The 20,530-nt window shown below is 39.6% G+C and overlaps 1 protein-coding gene across 1 annotated transcript in view; it reads left to right on the top strand.

Moving 5' to 3' along the window:
- The window catches only part of LOC136875547 (uncharacterized), a 160,367-nt gene that overhangs the window by 93,524 nt on the left and 46,313 nt on the right, over positions 1-20,530 (top strand). The window contains exon 6 of the mRNA XM_067149103.2: positions 5,884-5,950. Within this exon, the coding sequence (XP_067005204.2) occupies positions 5,884-5,950 (67 nt within the window). The remainder of the gene's footprint in view (positions 1-5,883; positions 5,951-20,530) is intronic.

Here is a 20,530-nt window from a genome sequence, read left to right as displayed (position 1 = left end):
GGGCATGAGATATAAAAATAAGTGAAAATAGCGTCGAATAGGTACTTTGGGATTGCTGAGATGAATAGTGACACTGCAGATTTTTTTGAAGTCCAATTTCAGCTCCCTTTGCCACAGGGGTTTAGAAAGGGTAAAAACGAAAATGTAAAAGATGAAAATGATAATGGACGTATGTATGTTCCAGCGTAGCTAACAACCAAGCTTAGTAAATGTATGACTTACAATCAGGAAAAATCGTAGAAGCCCTACCGGAGGTACTGAAATATAAATATACAGTAAGTAAAAAGTATCAATAATAGTGCAGAATCAACAGTTAACGGTAATAATGGAGCGATGTTAACCAAACTTGGTGCACTTATGACTTACTATCAGGAGATAAACCGCGTGGGGTTATGACAACCTACTCCTAGGGGTAGGGGTTCGAGAGGGTGAGATATAAAATAGTCGAAATAACGTAGAGTACTTTCGGTGTATCTGAAATGAAGAGTGACACTCCGGATGTCGTTTACGTTCAAGTTGAGCCCCGATCACCCGGAGGAGGGGGGATGTGTGAAAAGGTAAAGAGAAGAAAATATCCAAAGTGAGCGTCCAAAGTGAGCGAGGTTATGGAAATTTGCGTATTTGTTCCAGTATACCTGTCAGCTAAACTTGGTACAAATATGACCTACTATCTGGAAGAAATACTATGGAACATAGAAATAATCTAAAACAACCTATATTTCTGTCGAATCCATAGTTTTCGAGGTCATTGAAATGTACTGTGACACTATGGATGCCGTTTAAGTTAATGTTCAGTCCCAATCGTCAGCGAGGTGCACGTTATAACGGGTGAAGAAAAGAAAATGTCCTGTTTAACCGAGTTTATGGACGTATGTGTGTACATTCTAACATACCTCTCAAATAACCTTGATACTCACATGACTTACTATCTGGGACTGAGATCGGGTTAAAACTACACAGTCTGTAATTACTGAGTGTCGAATCCAGTGCTTATCGGGTCGCAAAAGTAAAATTCGTTACCTCCATCCGCTCGGTTTCAACCACACCGATTCGGTAACACTACCTAAACTTTGGGTATTCCCATTTACAACAGCGGTATAGCAATACTCATGCCAAATAGTCTGGCTACATATTTGTGAGAGATACTTTTCTCAACAATACTTGTTCATACATTGGTCATATATGCCACTGCTGTAAATGCCTTTCTAGCATTGAAACTATAGCAAATGCCAGCACGACGGTATCCATGATGTACGCATCCAGCGTCAATATCACAGAAAAATGCGAGAAAATACCTATCACTCAGGGCAAAACAAAGCCCATAACGTTGGACGCCAATTTGTAACGCCCAACGTGAATATAATATGCTCACAAACAACAATACTGCCCCGCACAGGGTGCCAATATATACCTGTCCCGGGCATCGACGGAGTGCTAAGTATAATAATCCTATCTCACAAATGTGTCACGGATGGAAATTTTATCGATAAAGAACTTCAGAGAATCCAACTGGAGCATCGAAGTTCAATCCTCCCTACTTTAATTCAGATCAATGGCTACGCTCGGGAGCATATGGGTCATGGTACTGTCCGGCGAAAATAAAAGTTTGCATGTAACATAAATATCTTGAAAGTAGGGCACTATAGCGAGTGGAATACATTCATCTAAGACATAATAAGAATGGATTTTTACCCAATTCAAAGGGCTATTTTATTCACTGGGAAATCATTGGTGAAAAATTCTGTACACACATGAGGTGAAAAATACTTGCCTTCGCGGCAAGATATTCTACACTTAACTTATCGCATGGGCAATGCTATGAGTTCGTCTTATACTCTTGAATAATATTCTGACATTCCCAAGCCGAAACAACTCAACACTGCATATATAATACAAATTCACTGCCAAATATATTGGGGCCTTTTCCGTTTCACATTGATAACGATATAATTAGGATATCCACTTTATTACACGGTTCAATGACCTTGTTTTGCCTATGGCAGATATAACATCAACTTCTTATTGTAATAAATTACACGAAGACATTCGCATCTCTAGTGGTTTTAATGTTCGCGGTTTTGAGTGAATTTAATAAGTAGGATCCACATAAATCAACCAATTACCTGGTCATGAAAATCCCGCCGTCGCCTATTACTAATAGTTCTTATAGTATCACTTTACACATTACCGGGGTGACAAATTAATATTTACAATGTGGACATTACAACGCTGATGAGCCTGTAACTCCAGAAATGTATCACCACACACTTACACAAGACACAAACAATAGATTACATAATATGGTGGATCATCTCCACTGATCACACGTATTGATGTCGGAAAGTTTGAGAAATATCACACACACCTGTGGATATGTGCACAAATAAACACTTATCTGCACTGTGACGTGAACCACACAAACCATGATATAGAATAGTGGAAAAATTATGGAAGTCAGGCGAATTATTTAAATCCACCCAATCTACGAGTGATTTCCTAAACGCACATAACAACATACAGGTCATTAAACACTAATTCACGCAGATTCCCGGAAATAAATTTTGTGATTAACCAATAATCGTGCAGAAGACAAGAATAATGAAGCTAATCATGGGCCATACCCCTTTGAGACTCGCTTATCTCGCTATCCACACACTACACATGAAATCAAAATGCATGCTGTTGAATCTATCTACAAAGTTAAATTACCATATTAATGCGACCTTTGACGTATTTCCATGCTAGGATATCATTGGAATGTACTTATCGTTTTGGTGTGTACCCTGCTGTCATTTGGCGATACCTATATGACCGCCATCTCGCTAGTAGAAGATCCTGGGTTCATATGACTCTGCGCTGGCTCCATGATGTACTGGAAACTGCTACCTCCAAGCCGTTGAAAATCCCACGCTGTCTTTCCACTCAGGAATACCGCTGGCAAACAGGCCCAATTCCGTAGTTTTAGGTACTTGGTTCAAGGGGCACTCACAGACATGTGAACGCAAATGTAAGTCGAGTTATTCGAAGTAATGTTTGACTGCGATACCGGTAGTGACCACTCACAGGGTCGATATTGACTACCACAAATATCGATCAATGTCCATGAAGATCGCCACTCACGCTCCGTTCATTACAGATAGTGTTGATTGAGAATTTACGTATCCCCCAAACTGAGCGTCACACTTCACTTGCTCATCCCTGGTTAATGACAAATACGACTACATTTATTTGATAGCGTTTATACCTTCTGGTCTCAACACGAAGTGACCATAGCACAATGACCTTTAGTTTTCCGTAATCACTCTCTCAATACACACTGACGATTAAAGATAGCGTGATCCGGTCTCTAAATGAAACTCATTTATTTAGCCTGTGTAGAATATCACAATAATATATTTTATTCACTCCGTCACAAGAGGAGTACTGATCACACGTAACTGATGTCGATATCACACACACCTATCACACAATGACTGAACATATGTGCACAAAGACACTTATCTGCACTGTGACGTGAACCACACACACCATGACATAGAATTATCTGAAATGTGCAGGGTGAAATGCCTTATATAGTCGACTAGTGGAGTTCTCTATGAAAAGGGCCCACCCTTCCCACTTGCACATATTCACTTCGTTAATAGTCATATTCCAGCGTTGAATGAATGCTTAATTTGTAGCTCCATACACACTCTACCTACTGAACTATTTTCATTCAAATCGTATCGTGTGCTTCATCGTAATTATGAATGCGTCCTTTGGAATTTAGGTGCGCGTGGTGGGGTTGATAGGGACTCCCAGCTCTGAGTTAAAATTCCCAAGGGCCATTTGGCACTTATTACTGCGATGCCGTCTTAAGTAGAGTCGAGAAGTAAATCATATTCTTACATCATTAAACACTTCATGTTATGCGGAGATTTTCGATCCCTCTTATGTAGTTTTCCTGGGCTTATTATTATTATTATTATTATTATTATTATTATTATTATTATTATTATTATTATTATTCAGCCTCTGAAATCTGTGGGTTGGTATACAGGAAATAGGCAGGGAAGTAATGGTAATATACAGTTCTTAGGTTGAAACCCCGCTTTCTGACACAGGCAGCATGTAAAGCCTAGCGTCATCTTGTCAGCTCTCTTGCACGATACAAAGGATAATACCATTATCACGCTGTACTCGGAGCTTCTCTCTCTCCTTACGCGTAATTAGGACTTCAGCCTACGAACTCGCGCAGCGTCGTTCCTGTCCCGGGCAGGGCATAAAATGCTATTTGCAACCAACCGTTTCATAACTCGATTAAGAAAACGGCACAAATACCTTACTGGGCTTCTCGACATGTCTAACAATGTGGTATTTAACGGTTACAGTATGTGTGTATTTGCCGGTATACCTGTCAACCAAACTTGGTTCACATACGACTTACAAACTTGTAACAAATACTGAGGGGGTTAGACACCTCTAACCCGTTTAGCAGTGGGAGTTCACTGTGAAAATATTCAAAAACGAGCTATATTAGTGCCGAATCGATAGTTATCGGGGTTTATGTGATGAATGGTGACACTCCAGTTATCGTTTATGTCAACGTTCCGTCCCCATAGGCATGGGGGTTGAGAATAAAAAGAATGTCCAGAATGGCCAAAATTATGGGTGTATGTGAATGTGTTTCAGCATAGCTCTCAACTTAACTTGGCACACATTTATCCTACTGTCTAGAAAAGTTTACTATGTATTTGAGTCACGCCGTGCACCCCCAGGTGTGGGGATTGGAAGGGGATGGAATCTAAGAATAATCGAAAATGTCGAATTTTATTTTCGAACCCATATATTTTGGGGTCGATGGGATGAACACTGACATTACAGATGTCGTCTAAGTCCAAGTACAATACCACCAGAAGTGATGAGACATAAAAACCAAATTGATCAAGATTTTGGATGTCTATGTTCCAGCATAGCTCTCAACCAAACTTGGTGCACATATGACTTACTGTCTGGAAGAATTAAGATGTTATGGAGGTGAGAAATTCCCACCCCCGCTAGCAGTGAGGAATGGGATGGGATGACATGTAAAAATAATGAAAATTAACCGACCAATTGTATGTATTGCTGAAATGAATTGTGACGTTCTAGATACGGTTTAGGCCCATGTTCAGTCTCCACTGGGACGGGGCCTAAGATGGGGCGACAAGTAAATCGTTTAAAATGACCGATATTAGTGTGGAATCCACAACTTTTGGGTTCGAGAGGGTAGTTAGTGACAGTCTTAACCGCAGTTTGTATCATGTACACCATATCTATAACGCGACGGTTAAATACATACATACCACTCTTTTATCATGGATCCAATATTTTCCAGGCAATTCGGGCTTCCAGAGGGACAAAGTATTTTTTTTTTTTTGCTAGTTGCTTTACGTCGCACCGACACAGATAGGTCTTATGGCGACGATGGGACAAGGAAGAGCTAGGAGTGAGAAGGAAGCGGCCGTGGCCTTAATTAAGGTACAGCCCCAGCATTTGCCTGGTGTGAAAATGGGCAACTACGGGAAACCATTTTCAGGGCTGACGACAGTGGGGTTCGAACCTACTAACTCCCGAATACTGGATACTGGCCGCACTTAAGCGACTGCAGCTATCGAGTTTGGTGGACAAAGTTTTACTCGAAAATGAAATAATCTAAAAGTTGAAATCGAACACATATAGATTACTCTAAAACTACGTAATAGATCGTAAAATATCAATTATTGCCTCAGTAAGGAATAATACAAAATCTACTTCACACATATTTAACGACAATACAAATAGTAAAGGTACACTTTAAAAAACTATCCGGACAACGCCGGGTACTACAGCTAGTATTATATATAAATCATTCTTTTGTTACAGGTTGAACCACAAAGCAACATGAACGACAATATCATGTCCTGTCATCAGCAGTTTCCCGTTTCTAACGGTAAGCTCATTCTGAATACGTACGAATTGGTTGCTGGTTCCTGACGATCGTTATCTAAGAAAGTGAAATGTTTCTTCGCTTTTCATGACTGTCCTTCTTCAGGGAGCTGCCGTACGAGAAATAGTTTAACTTGGTAGACTTACTTACATCTCGTGCGAGTTTTTTTCTTAATATTTCTTCGCTTTCCGGGCAATAAATCAGTTAGTCACTCCCAAGCAATTTCATTATTATTTCAAAAATTAAGTTCCGAGAAGGATATCATAATTAAATTTTATCGATTGCAAATATTAAAAAGATCTAAGCTCTTTAGGACTTGTCAATCATAAAATTACCACGTTTCGACCCAGTGTAGCAGTGGGCTCATCAGTTGGATTGTTACACCTTTCCAAGACACTGGCGGCTAGTGCGCCGTTGAGACACCACTGCAAGCCTCCTACGTACGATAATGTAGTGACGGTGCAGTAGAGGAACCATGTGAATCCACTTGTATAAATGCATGCCTTTGTCCTTTATATGAAAAACTAAGTTCCCAGAAGGAAATCATAATTTAATTTCATCGTTTGCAAATGTTAAAAACGTTTGAGCTCGGAAGTATGCAGCATTCCAACTGATGAGCCCAATGCTACTCTGGAGTGGAACGCTGGTAATTTCACGGTTTTAAAAGCCTAAAGAGCTTAAATGTTGTTCATTATTATTGTTTGTCATACATTCAAACATATTTCTTCATTATAGTCTGTTATGCATTTCGGAGATAGGTCTGCAAGCCTCAGTGAATTAAGTAAACGCCTCCATATTTAACCAACTCCGTGGCCTCATGTAGTTCCATACTTCAGTATATCATTGAACTAGAAAACAAATACAGGACCGTTATTTTAATACGATTCGGTATAATCGCATATTAAATCAATCAATCAATCAATCAATCAATCAATCAATCAATCAATCAATCAATCAATCAATCAATCAATCAATCAATCAATCAATCAATCAATCAATCAATCAATCAATCAATCAATCAATCAATCAATCAATCAATCAATCAATCAATCAATCAATATAATCAGATAATCCTACTGCGTTATCACCGCCGAGCTAAGCAGCTCACATTGTAGAGCGCTGGTCATTTGCATTCAAGTTGGTGGACTTGATACCGTCTCAGACCTGTAGTACATGAAACTTCTCAGTTATATCAGCAAGAAAAATCAAATTTGGGAGACGAAATTTCGGCTCCTCGGCGTCATAAAAATCGTAGAAGTTAGTCAGAGATAAGACCAATAATAAATAATAACAAGAAGAAATCGAGTGATTTGGTTGTGAGGTACGATTTGGGTAGCTTTAGGCTTGCGTTTGAGAGGTTTCCATGATTTCCTATGTTTAATCCATTTAAACGCTGGGACTGTACTTTATGTTAAGGCATGAAACCATCCTTTCCATCCCACTGTTACCACCAATCGGTATGTGTTACGTGACTTTAAACCACTATTTAAATGATCATTGTTACGGGGTACCCTTGGAACGCAGAGGTGAAAGAAGGTGCCGGGGTGAATGGGTTTAACTACAATGTCAAGCATTGAATTTAAAACGTAAACTGAAGGTTATATTTATGAAAAACAACAACTTAACTAATTTTCACTTAGTGAGATAAGAATGACATTTCAGGTACAAAATAGCAATTTGGAAACAAGACTTAGAAAATCCAAGAATTCGGAACTTTAACACTCTTGGGCTTCAAGCTCCTAGTTTTACAATTTTTGAGCTCCCAGTTCAAATTTACAGATAACCCCCAATTTGTTCAAAGGGCAGAAATCCCCTAATTCATGGAGCACTTGCTCCCCGAAAATACAATACCTAGCCTTCAAGAGGCATTCATTAATCTTACAAAAACTTTGAGAAAGAGCTAACAGGCTCTCAGTTTTCCAAGCCTACTCAAGGCAACATCACCTTACAAATTCTGGCCTCTGAAGGCACAACATACAATAGGAAAGTGACTATACAGGGGGAATTAATACCCAACCTACTGGGCCTTCATGTAAAAGGAAAAACGGTTAAATAAATGGCCCGAACACAAAATGAATGGAGGCGAATGTTTGCACTCCTAGATATCAGCACTTAAAACCTAAGGGACACTAGGCCGGAGATACAGGGGCTATTCCCAAACTACTAAGGTGACCCGTATAAGGATAAATTAATGCATTACGGAAAGGAAGATAGCCAGTTACAAACGTAGTAACCTCAAACCAAGATGAAGGGGAGCTCGAGAGGGTACATCACTCTCTATCCCTGATTTACAGTTAAAGATTTATGAATTTTTATATTAGCCTGCAGATAGTTATATTTTTAGGAAAACTAGGTTACATAATGATTCAGACCTTTCCCTCAGGTTAAACTGCTGAGCTAGCAAGAAATAAAGATGTGTCCATTACCTTGTCGGTGTACTGCAGCCTGATGAAAGAGGCGCCGCCCGCCTCCTGCTTTGACACACATCCTAGTTCAGATGACGATCAATTGGCCAAGAGACGTGAAAATCCGCAGTTTATAAACCCTCGGGGAAAGTTCGAGATCATTCAAAATGAAACTAGCCACACCCTCTAACTTTATTGGTGAATTTAAAAATTACACTGAAAATCGAAGAAGAAGAAGAAGAAGAAGAAGAAGAAGAAGAAGAAGAAGACTGTGATTGGTAGAAAATTAATTACAGAAATTAGGGATTGACTAGATTAAAAACTGGCGGAAAGAAAAGAAAAATATTGCCAACACAAAAATAAATGAACATCAATTAGTAAAAAGAAATTATGAATATAAAATTTCTTTAAAATATAAGTTCTTATAGGACCCACCAGGGTGCATGATCATAGTTTTTTGGTAGTGTCATCTATGAGAGGATGTCCAAACTTCTTGACGGAAGGAAAACAAAACAAGTAGAAATTCACCACAATTCAGGAAACTTCACAATAACAAAATTATATTATTTTTTAGGGGCGACATCTTCTGAGTAAGTTTATAATTTGGTCTAGTTTCAATTTCACGGTTACACCAGTAGAGGAGTTCTTTTTAGGCGCTAGATTTAAATGCGCGGCTTTGGGATATACCTCCCGGGACAGTAATAATAATAATAATAATAATAATAATAATAATAATAATAATAATAATAATAATAATAATAATAATAATAATACCGAGCGAATTGGCCGTGAGATTAGTTTCGCGCAGCTGTGAGCTTGCATTCGGGAGGTACTAGGTTTGAATTCCCTTTCTCATCTCCCGTCGCCAAAAACCTTCGAAGAGGTAGTGTGACGTTAAACAAATAGAATTTAAATATTATTATTATTATTAATATTATTTTACAATTGGCTTTACCTCGCACCGACACAGATAGGTCGTATTGCGACGATGGGATAGGAAAGGCTTCGGAGTGGAAAGGAAGTGGCCGTGGCCTTAATTAAGGTACAGTCCCAGCATTTGCTTGCGTGAAAATGGGAAACCACTGAAAACCATCTTCAGGGCTGCCGACAGTGGGGTTCGAACCCACTATATCCCGAATGCAAGCTCACAGGTAGGCGCCCCTAACCGCACGGCCAACTCGCCCGGTTTATTATTATTATTATTATTATTATTATTATTATTATTATTATTATTATTATTATTACAACTCCGTCCAAAGATGACGTCATACGTAGACTGTTTGTATAGTTTACGAGTATCGACGAACAAGCATTGTGCACAGGGAGAGATATTGCTCGTTCGAGGGTTTCAATACGTAGCTAAACCTTGTTAATTACTTCTCTCCTACATCCGTTTCATGCTGCTTTGCCAAGTCCTCATACCCCATTAAATCAGAAGCATGAACGGAACGGAAAATTATCCTCGTCGGCTGGTGTCACATGAATGCTGATGCTGTTCTTGTCAACATCACCTGATACGTGATTATATGTAGTTCAGTTTAACGCAGACGGATGCTCCCCAGCCTTAACGTTCGCGATCCCATTTCGGAAAAGCAGGAAGGAAATTAATTCTCAGACTTCTAAACTCTGTTAGGAAGATTAATGAAACAAAAAGGCGTTTCTAACTTGTAGTTTAGGAAATGATTATTATGTTTTCTTTCATCTTCAACAGCATGTGAAATATTTTTGTTCAGTTGACCCTGGACAGGTCGCATACGTGGCGCCTGAAAGTTTCCATGCATTTTAACTGTTTTTTTTATGCGTATTATTTATTCTGGTGATTTTAAACAATTGTTTTGCGTGTTGTAAAATGTCTATTCAATGAAAATTCACAGCCTGTTTCCAGTCGTTCGACCGGATCAGGAATGGAATGAATGAAGCCGCCATCTAGTGGCGAGGATAGGAATTGAGCCGGCTGCGGAAGCCCGTCGCACTACTCTGGGGCAATGATTAATGAATGATCAATGAAATGAAATGATATTGGAGAGTGTTGCTGGAATGAAAGATGACAGGGAAAACCGGAGTACCCGGAGAAAAACCTGTCCCGCCTCCGCTTTGTTCAGCACAAATCTCACATGGAGTGACCGGGATTTGAACCACGGTATCCGGCAGTGAGGGGCCCGCGCGCTGCCGCCTGAGCCACGGAGGCTCGAAGTCTTTTTAATAAGAACAGAATAAAAAATTAGTATACTTATATATTACGAAGTTATAGGTTTACGCTGTAATAAATATTTCGATGAACTTAAAACAAAACTTAAATTTTCTGCAGTAAATAAACCGGAGTGTTTAATTTAGTGCAAACTAAATTGAGTGTAGGCCATAAGATACAATATAAGCATACATTTCAACAGAAACACATATTATATGTACACACCAAAGTACACACATGCACAACAGGTTAGCAGTCAGAACAAATCTGCTTAGCGTGCTGCAAACAAAGCTAGTTCTTGCATTCTCTGCAGTTATACTGGATACATCAGTTTTTCGATCAGCCACACTTGTGACACCTTTGCCTTTCAGAGCCAGAACTTGCCTCTCTAGGTGCTGTTTCTCCAGGGAGTTCTGAGAAAAGACCTTGAATGTTATATTTTAGTGGTAAGTTTGAGCACATTGCACGAACGAGAAAGAAATCCTCACAAAGTTCTCGCACCAACATTTTTAGAAATTAGCGTCGTATTTTTATACCAGCCTCTTTGTTGCTGCGATGAATAATCTGAGCATTTATTCCCGCCACATTTAGCATGCTGTAAAACACAACCATGGACCACCTCTTAGTCTTCCTCGCCACATTGTAAGTACTACTCAGTTGGTCAACTCTATCAACACCAGATTTCGTTGCATTATAAAACGTTGCTATTTAAGTTTCTTCTTCTCCCCTGTGGAAGTACTAATGTTGGCGTCATGATGCATCTTAGAAATTAGGAAATTATTATTTCCCTTCCTTGGAATATAAGAAACACGGGTGCCGTTGTCATGAAAACCGAATTTATTGGAATGTGGCTCTCGAGACTTTCTTTCTACGAAACAACTAGGAATATCCCCCTTTTCCTTCCTCATTGTTCCTACAAGTGTGAGATTATTCCTCAATAAGTCGTTTGCGTGCTCTACACTCGTGAACAAATTGTCAGTTGTCACGTTTTGTCCTGCACTGGAAATGACAGACCTGAGCCGTTTCACTTCGTCGTTTGGCTTATTGCTGACATCGAAAGGACCAGCGGGCTGTTTACCAACATTCACTTCGAGATTGGCAGTGTATATCATATCCCAGTGCAAATATTTTATACCATACTTGCATGGTTTGTTCATTACGAATTGTCTCAAGTGATACTTGCCCCTAATGTCTTCTCATTTCTCATCAATTGTGCAATACTCTCCAACAGAGTAGGACTTTTGGCAGTTTGTAACAAACAAAGTAAAAACTTCTCGGATTGCGGCTAAGTTGTCAACTTGTTTCCCGATCTGTTTGGTGTCACTATGCTCAAATCGCAAGCAATACAATATAAATATGAATCGCTTTTCCGTAATGATAAAACGGCAAAGTTCTACACCAATCTTATCAGTTGCCCATATATCTGTTTTATTAGTATTATTTTTTCTAGCAACACATAGGTATAATATGCCAAGCAATACCTTCATTTCGACTAAATCAGTTGGTTTATCATCGCTCTCTCGAGTGTATTGAGGTTAAACTTCAGATTTTGTTTGTTTGTACATTCAACAATCAGAGAAATTATCTCCTCATCAAATAAGCATTCCCAACACCCTTTGGGAGTTTTAGCATGTGTTGCTGAGTCCTTCACGTCCGTTAAATAAGTAACAATAGTGTGGCATTGCACACGAACGTTTCTTGACGGACAGTCTTTACGCCACTCGGAAATTTTGTCACGTCCAATGAAACATTTAGATGATGTGTCACATCTTCTCCAGCATCCCTTATATCACAATTGTCAATGTCCTCTTCGGTGTCCGTATCTTTTTCACGGGTTTCTACATGGTTTTCTTCTAATTCACTTCATTCTTGTTCTTGTACGTTTTGTTCACATTCCTCGTGAAACATATCACGTACTAGCTGCACATCAATTAGACAGATCAAACCCTCTTTTTCCATTCATTTTACACTTCAGGACCCCTATAAAGAATTAAACTAATGTAACTGAAAAGTACAATTTGAAGTTATGAAAAATTAGCGCAGAAATACCTATATAAAAATGCTATCTTCAAGTAGAGGGAGAGGTCGCGTGGCTTCTGACATACGCCACAGGAGTCAACAGTGGAGTAATTCTCCCGCCGCAAGTTAACATTAGCAACTAAACCCAAACAATTGGCATAATATAGACAAAGAGACTGTTACTTGAAGGTGGAGATCTCAATATCATAAACCCTATAGACTTTTCAATGAAATGTAATAAAAATTAGATGGCGTCTCACAGATGACACGCGACCTGTCCAAATACCCCATGTCACTATTGATATATCTCTGAAAAATCTGTAGCGAGAACTTTAAAATTCTTACAGCGGCTTTTAGTTTTCGTTGTATAAGTGTTGCAGCTAGAATTAAGTAACCGTTATGCTTTGTGAAATATTTATAAACGTTTTGTTAGATTAAGCGGGTTTTAAAAATAATTTCCTTTATATACTGTACATATCGTTGAAGGGTTACCCTTTTCAAAAACAATGCCATTTTGTGGAGGTAAGTGGCGTCAGATGAGACAAAGCACAGTTCAAATAACAACAATAGTCAGTTAGTGCAATGTTATTATTGATAAGTCGTAAAGGCTTTGAACATTTGTAAGCCATCATAATTTGACTAGGTGACATAGGAGCATGTTGGAGTCCTTAATTTACCCCTCCCTTCACGATTTTTCCCTTCCTTTCCTTCTTCTACTTCTTCCTGTTTTCATTCTCATTCCGATAGTCTTCTTCATTATCTTCCCGATCAATACGGGCTGGTGACCAGGCACGCTTGCACCGTATACTGTACAAGCAATCACGACAACGACCTTCATTGTCAAAAACTCATTACTATGTCGGCTGAACAATATCTATACGCACTAAAAATATACAGTCTTTAATATATCTGTCATAATAGGCCTCACGGTAAAAATGAATCAAATAAAATTGGCTGAAATTTTAATTTACGTTTTGTTATTCACTAATATTTCTGGAGATATTTGTAATTTTATGAAAAATGTAATTAGCCTATATATAATAATTCCGTTGTTATTCCGCGCAGGGAAAATATGTGGAATATAATAAGGTCGGAAAACTACTTTGCACAATTTGTATCATGTACCGTTTATCAATTCAGCTAAAATTGAGGTAGAAATTTAACATTTCCTGTCCTGATCCCTTTATTCTACGCTACTGTATGCTAATAAAATAATATTGTGCATAAATTGGCAATCCCCGATCTGAATACCGAGTTTTAAGAAATTATGTCTAGGCGTTTTTTTTTTTTCAAGACAAAGAAGAAACAGCCAGGTAGAACCTACTTTCGACTTTCGTACAACTATCCCTATGTAATCCGAGGTAGAAACTAAGTACGAGAAAAGAATTTGAAGTGTACAGTCAAAACGTTAATTATACATTGTGGTCGAAAACAACGTAAAAAGCTTTTGTGATCGTTTGAGAGTTGGTCATACAGATACATAATTTGAAAATTATAATTCGCTATCTCGTGCAGTTGTTCTATCAGCTGCTGAAGTTAGCGGATCTTATCGCTTCGCGGTCGAATTAAAATGCGTTTTGTAAAGAGATGTTGGTAAATCTGCACGTGGCATATACCCGGCTTGAGAGAACCAATTGAAGAAAAACTTCACTGTGGGAGGGATTTGAACATGGACCTCTGAGCTGAGAGGATCGCGCCTCCGCCAGTATGATACGATGACATCGGATGACACCCACGGTGTGTTTGTGTTTAAGGCTGATTTCTAGGCATGACCTTCAAGTCGGTCGAGGCCATCTGCTGATTTAGCAACACCGCTGGGTAAAGCCCATTTGAATTCACACGGGAACGTTCTGATCTTCAGCAGCTGATAAAATGACCAACCCTGTAATGCTCATATATTCAGTTCGCATTGTTTCAGACCACTCTGTATACACATAGTCTCCTCGGCAGAACATTTTCTTTTTTTTTGCTAGTTGCTTTACGTCGCACCGACACAGATAGGTCTTGTGGCGACGATGGGACAGGAAAGGGCTAGGAAGGAAGCGGCCGTGGCCTTAATTAAGGTACAGCCCCAGCATTTGCCTGGTGTGAAAATGGGAAACCACGGAAAACCATCATCAGGGCTGCCGACAGTGGGGTTCGAACCCACTATCTCCCGAATACTAGATACTGGCCGCACTTGAGCGACTGCAGCTATCGAGCTCGGTGCAGAACAAACTACTTTGAAATTATTTCTCATCTGCTGGCCAAGTTTCCCAAGCCACCAAGTATTTATTTATTGTATATACAGTATCAGGAAGAGGAGGATTGCCTTTTATGGGCACTTAGTCTAGGTGAATCCAGAAGATAACGAAGAGAATAGTTGATCAACTCGATAAAAATCCCAAAACAAAAATCCGATGGTTCATCGAAGCTAAAACTCTATATGGCTGAGTTTATGTATGCGTTAGGTACACCTCTACTAGCGAGAAGAGCTCCAAAAGGAGACAGGAGTGTTTAAATGATATTTTATCGTAAAGGCAAATGTTTGGTGAATTTTCATGTATTTGGGCTGATCTGGAAAAGGACAAGAGACAGTAGGGCTACTTCGGATAATTTCGCCTTAAATGTTAAAAATTTCGTTACATATTCAACCAAGTACCATATCAGTTAAACTTTCGAGAAACCGTTTCACCTGCAGAACGTCCAGCTGTAACTTTAAAAGAAGCAATGCTCATTTTAAAGTGGGAACCTTGGGAATTCTTTTTCCCATTTTAACATTCCTTTCATACTTTCCAACTAGGCTAAGGAAATCTTCTCCTACCCCAGAGAATGTTCAGTATCAGTTTTTGTAACAGCGAGACGTAATAGAAATAGCGGGAATGAGTCTGTGTCAACAGTGCGATAAAGCTTGGCACGAGTGGCCACAGCAATCGGAAGTTCGTGTGAAGTTTCGTTGTCAATTCACAGAATGATCAAATTCATCTAAAATGATAAAGTTCATCTAGATATTCTATAATTCGAACACCGGAGGCAATCATTCATTAGGTACAGCACTTTTAAAACCTATTTTGTAAACAATAATCAGATGTAGGCATGAATTGATCGGACGGGGAAATATAAATACTGATAGAGTTTCGAATGAAATGTACGCTTCGAACTTGTGCTGTAAATAATCTCATAAAATCAAGTAAAGTTCTGTAAATGAATAAACTATATAAAACTAAATTTGTAGGGTACACCCATTTCTCTCCCCACCACATTACTAACAACTTCAGCACATAACATATGTGATAACTGGACTCCCGTTGGTCTCATAAATACTTCCCATCTTGGACCAGAAGTCAAAAACTTTTCAGCATTGATGGTAAAACGCAGCTATTCGGCAGAAAAATCCAAACCTGTATGGATAGTTCACTGACGAACAACGCTAGATCGAGTCGAGCAGTTCGCAAGTTTTTGTTTCCAATGGAGAGTCCCCGAAGCGTAGTATATGACGACAACGGTGTGAGCGGTAGTTCTGCTCGGTGGATGTTGAAAGTGCTGGGTGGATTTGCATTCCGCATTCTTGCTGCTCAGAATGTAACAGAGAGGGATGAGTCAGACCGATTACAGTATTGCAGCCGAATGTTGTCCATGTCCACATGAGTTACGAGGACCTAGTTAATTTCGGCAACATACAGATTTTATAAGAAGTCCATAATTCACCTTGGTGCGTACAGTAACCGATTATAAACTGGTATTTTACGGTTTGAAAGGCCGTATTTCTTTATACAGAAACCGCTATACAGTGCACGGGTTCTGATTTTGTGCGCCATATCCGATCGTGCGCCCTTATTTTGTCGAAGATGTGACACAGAAACCAAATCTTGGACACGTCTTTATTACCCAATTCGTGCATGATATGTGCCGGTTTTGTAGCGCCAGGAACTAACTCCTGCGACGTGAAATGAATGCAACATGATGAAGCTACAGCCCACACCACGGTGGAGTCACTTACCTTTCTGCAACACTGCGGAGATCGCCTATTTTCTCGTGGGGTTCCATTCACGTACCCTTCCTGCTGCCGGATGTCAGGTCCCTAGTTGCCTAAATATGCGGTATGTTGAAAAATCAGTTTTCATGACAGATGACCAACCTATAAATATTCCAGGATTATGTAAGACGATAACGACATATTTTATTATGATGAACCCAACAAAGAAACGTGTTTGAAACTATTTAACACACTGTTTTTCTTATTATCTCTTCATCCAATCGCTGTTTAGTTTTGTGTTCTATCCACCCTGTTCCTTTCAGGTTTTAGCAAATTTATGTTTGTTAATTATGGCTCTGTATTTTATTTAATATTAAATGAATTCTCCGTTTACCAATTTCTTGTACAAAATTTCTTCTATGCGTATTTTTTTATCAGGGATGGTGCTGGGTTTAGAATTTTCTTCGTTAACCCATTTTTGTCCTTCTTGTATAAGTGACCATCAAATTGAAATCTGATTGTATCTCTGTTCTTTCTGCGATTTGATGGACGTTCTTTAGTTTCATTTTCATCCAAATTCGAATCTCACATTTTGGTCCTAAGATTCTTCTGAGGATCATTCCTTATTTTCGATGTTTTATACTTTGTATCATTAGTATTAATATTATTAATTAACGCTTATATCATCTCGGCTTTCGCTTTGAGAAGATAAAGTGGAATATCAAGTCCATGCCAGGTCCTGAAATAAGTCACAAAGCCGTTCCAAAATCGGACAATGAATCCAGGCCACACGAGGGGGAGACTGTTATGCTTACCAATGAGTTGGAGATGCCATATGAGTTTTCTTCACATTGTTTCAACCCAGTGTTCTTCTCATTAGTGTATTATTGCATTACTCCCTCAGATAAGTCTCAAAGCCATTCTTGTGTCGGAAATTGAATCTAGAGCACACGAGTAACGAGACCGTTGTGCTCGACGCTGAGATACAGATGATTTTAGAATATTTTTTTCAGTCATTTGAGAAGGAATGTAAACAGTAATTAGTTTAAATACGGCGAACGATTTTTGTTTTGTGTTAAACAAGAGCCTGAATTCGTCATCTCACTTCCTAGACTACTCGAGATGCGTAATGCGTTCAGTCCGTAACAACTATCCCCGGAGGATCTGTAGCCTAGGGCCTGTGTGTGACTCCATTTAATTCGGCAGCCGACATCGTTGCCAATATCATAGGAAATTGTGTTCAGCAAAAGGAGGCAATGAAGGAAGGGGGCTAATAAGGAAGGAAATGTTTAATTCATTTCCGAAATTAGTCCCAACAGAATGCCTATTATCCAAGTTTTGTTGAGTTACAGATTATTCCCGAGGACCTGAAACACAGATAGCGGCAGCAGAGCGTTACAAATTGCATATTAACATGGAAATTAACAAGCTGTTCCACTCTGTAAAATACTGTACGCACTTGAAAGTGGCTGCAGTGATAACAAGATTTTTGTTATAAATCTAGCTTATTGTCGACAGTAATTTGCCAATTTAATGTTTTATGTGGGTGAGTTATTTCCATTAACGACTTTCAAACATTACTGTTAAATTTAAAACGCATCATCATACTCTCCGATTCACCTCGGAGGCTTATGGCCTGCCTTTGCTGAGAAATACATCTTTTGATTTAAAGCTGCGGTGGTTATGTATCTCATGTAGAGTAATATTCCATTTACTTCCAGGAACAATACAACATTGAAGAGTATCTTACCGGGCGCGTTGGCTGTGCGGTTAGTAGTGCGCAGCTATGAGCTCGCATCCGGGAGAAGCCGGCAGCCCTGAAGATGGTTTTCCGTGGTTTCCCATTTTCACACCAGGCAAATGCTGGAGCTGTACCTTAATTAAAGCCACGGTCGCTTCCTTCCCATTCCTAGACCTTTCCTGTACCATCGTCGCCATAAGACCTCCCTGCGTCGGTGCGACGTAATGCAATTAGCAAAAAAAGTAAGAGTATCTTCAAATTTTAAGGTATGAGATTTTTGAATGCTTACAAAGGGCACGAGGAAAGTTTTGCAATACGCAAAAATGGTTGGCTGGACACCGCTGTTGTGGTGAGGGATGGAAAGAGGGATTAAAACCGGTCTAGCAGACAGCAAGGCGCGACCTTTACACCAGTTATTACCAAGCAGTGGGACTGAAAGGAAGTTAAGATGTCAGTGTGTTCTAAAGGTAAATATAGCCCAATTATTCGCTACAATATTGCTCGTGGATTAACTGTTGACCAGTGCCTGGACGAAATGACTCCTGTGCTGGGGAAAGACTGTCCACATCGGACGACAATTTTCCCGCTGGGTCAAAGAGTTACAGAGGGGAAATTTTGGGGTTGAAGACGATCCTCGTTCTGGGCGACCGTCTGAATCAGTGACTGAGGGAAACATTGAAGCTATGAGGAAAATGTTGCAGCAAGAGGGGCGTTCGTCATATCGGCAGGTGGAAGAGACCCTCCACATCCCTCCATCAGCTATTCATTCAATTCTACACGACCATCTCCATGTTAGAAAGGTTCGTTCCCTTTGGGTGCCCCATTCACTTTCAGAGGAACAAAGGGCACAACGAGTGAACTGGTGCCGTAAAACGCTAAAACAGTTTGAAAATGGGATTTTTCGTAACGTCAACAGCATCGTTACAGGTGACGAAACTTGGCTTTATTATTACGAAGTCCCAACAAAATCGCAGAACAAGGTGTGGCTGTTTGAAGATGAGGATACTCATGTAACTGTGCGAAAGTCAAGTTCAGTGAAGAAAAGGATGATTGCAGTATTCTTCTTCACTAAACGGGGAATCCTCACTCGGGTTGTGCTAGAAACACAAAGGCCAGTTACTGCAAAGTGGTATAGTGAGACTGCCTCAGGTCATCCAGGCTCTCAAGCAGCTCCGTCCAAGGTCACGGCTCACCACTTAGTTCTTGCATCATGATAATGCTCCAGCACATCGTGCTAATGTAACAATGGATTTTCTTGCCAGATCAGGGTTGACCGTGCTTGATCACCCTCCATACAGTCCTGATCTTGCCCCATGTGACTTCGCACTCTTCCCAGAAGTGAAAATGAAGCTGAAAGAGCGGCGTTTTGCATCCGACGAGGAGCTTCTGGCAGCATGGGACCAAAGGTGTGAAAATGTAAGCCTAACTGAAGAAAATTGGCAGAGTTGGTTCAGTGACGGGTTTCGACGTATGGAAAAGTATATTGAATGTGGTGGAAATCACTTTGCAAGAGACTAAAGCGTTCACTCACATTGCAAAACTTTCCTAGTGCCCTTTATACATTTCCCTCTTGACTTAATATTATTTGTAGAGGCTAACACGAAAAAAAAATTTTTAAAACTAAATAAATAAGCCAATAAACATATAAATACATTTAAATAAATCAGCCACGCACTTCAGCAGCCGTGTGTTAACTCACGCTTTACAATAGGAATGAAAATTATAGCGTTTGCCAATCCGTTGTCATCCGTGACACCAGCTAACCTTATTATGACCTTATTTTTGGTTTGCGACTCCAGCCTAAATTCAATACACAGAAAACTGGAGGAATAATTTGCCTAAAGTACGTTGTTATTTACCTCAGTAACAGCAGTTTTCGTTAGTTCGTTCAACATATTTTTGCTCTTTGGCGACCAGACATGAATGACAGACCAAGTCAATAGTCTTCATCTTAAACACAATTATGTTTTAATCTACAATGAGTTTCAGAGACTTTGCTCCATCATTAGGTGGTCAAATGGCGACTTTTGGCACTTGGCGATTACCCACTCGGTATTCAAGTGTACAGTATTCACACCTCGATGCCCGATAATTCCCTAGTGAATGGCGCCCTCAAAATTGCATTTAAGCCGAGCATAACACATCAACATATGATGATATGGTCAGGAGTACTACAGGTTATGAGAAAAAACCTCTGGAGCGTTGTTGTAAAACCATTACTAGTGTTATATATGTCAATGACGACCAGAGTGTTTTCAGATCAACTCCAGATCGC

The sequence above is a fragment of the Anabrus simplex genome, chromosome 1 (genome assembly GCF_040414725.1).
Source record: "Anabrus simplex isolate iqAnaSimp1 chromosome 1, ASM4041472v1, whole genome shotgun sequence".
Taxonomy (NCBI): Eukaryota; Metazoa; Arthropoda; class Insecta; order Orthoptera; family Tettigoniidae; genus Anabrus; species Anabrus simplex.
The sequence above is the reverse complement of the archived record's forward strand: the minus strand, read 5'-3'. Positions and strand labels throughout refer to the sequence as shown.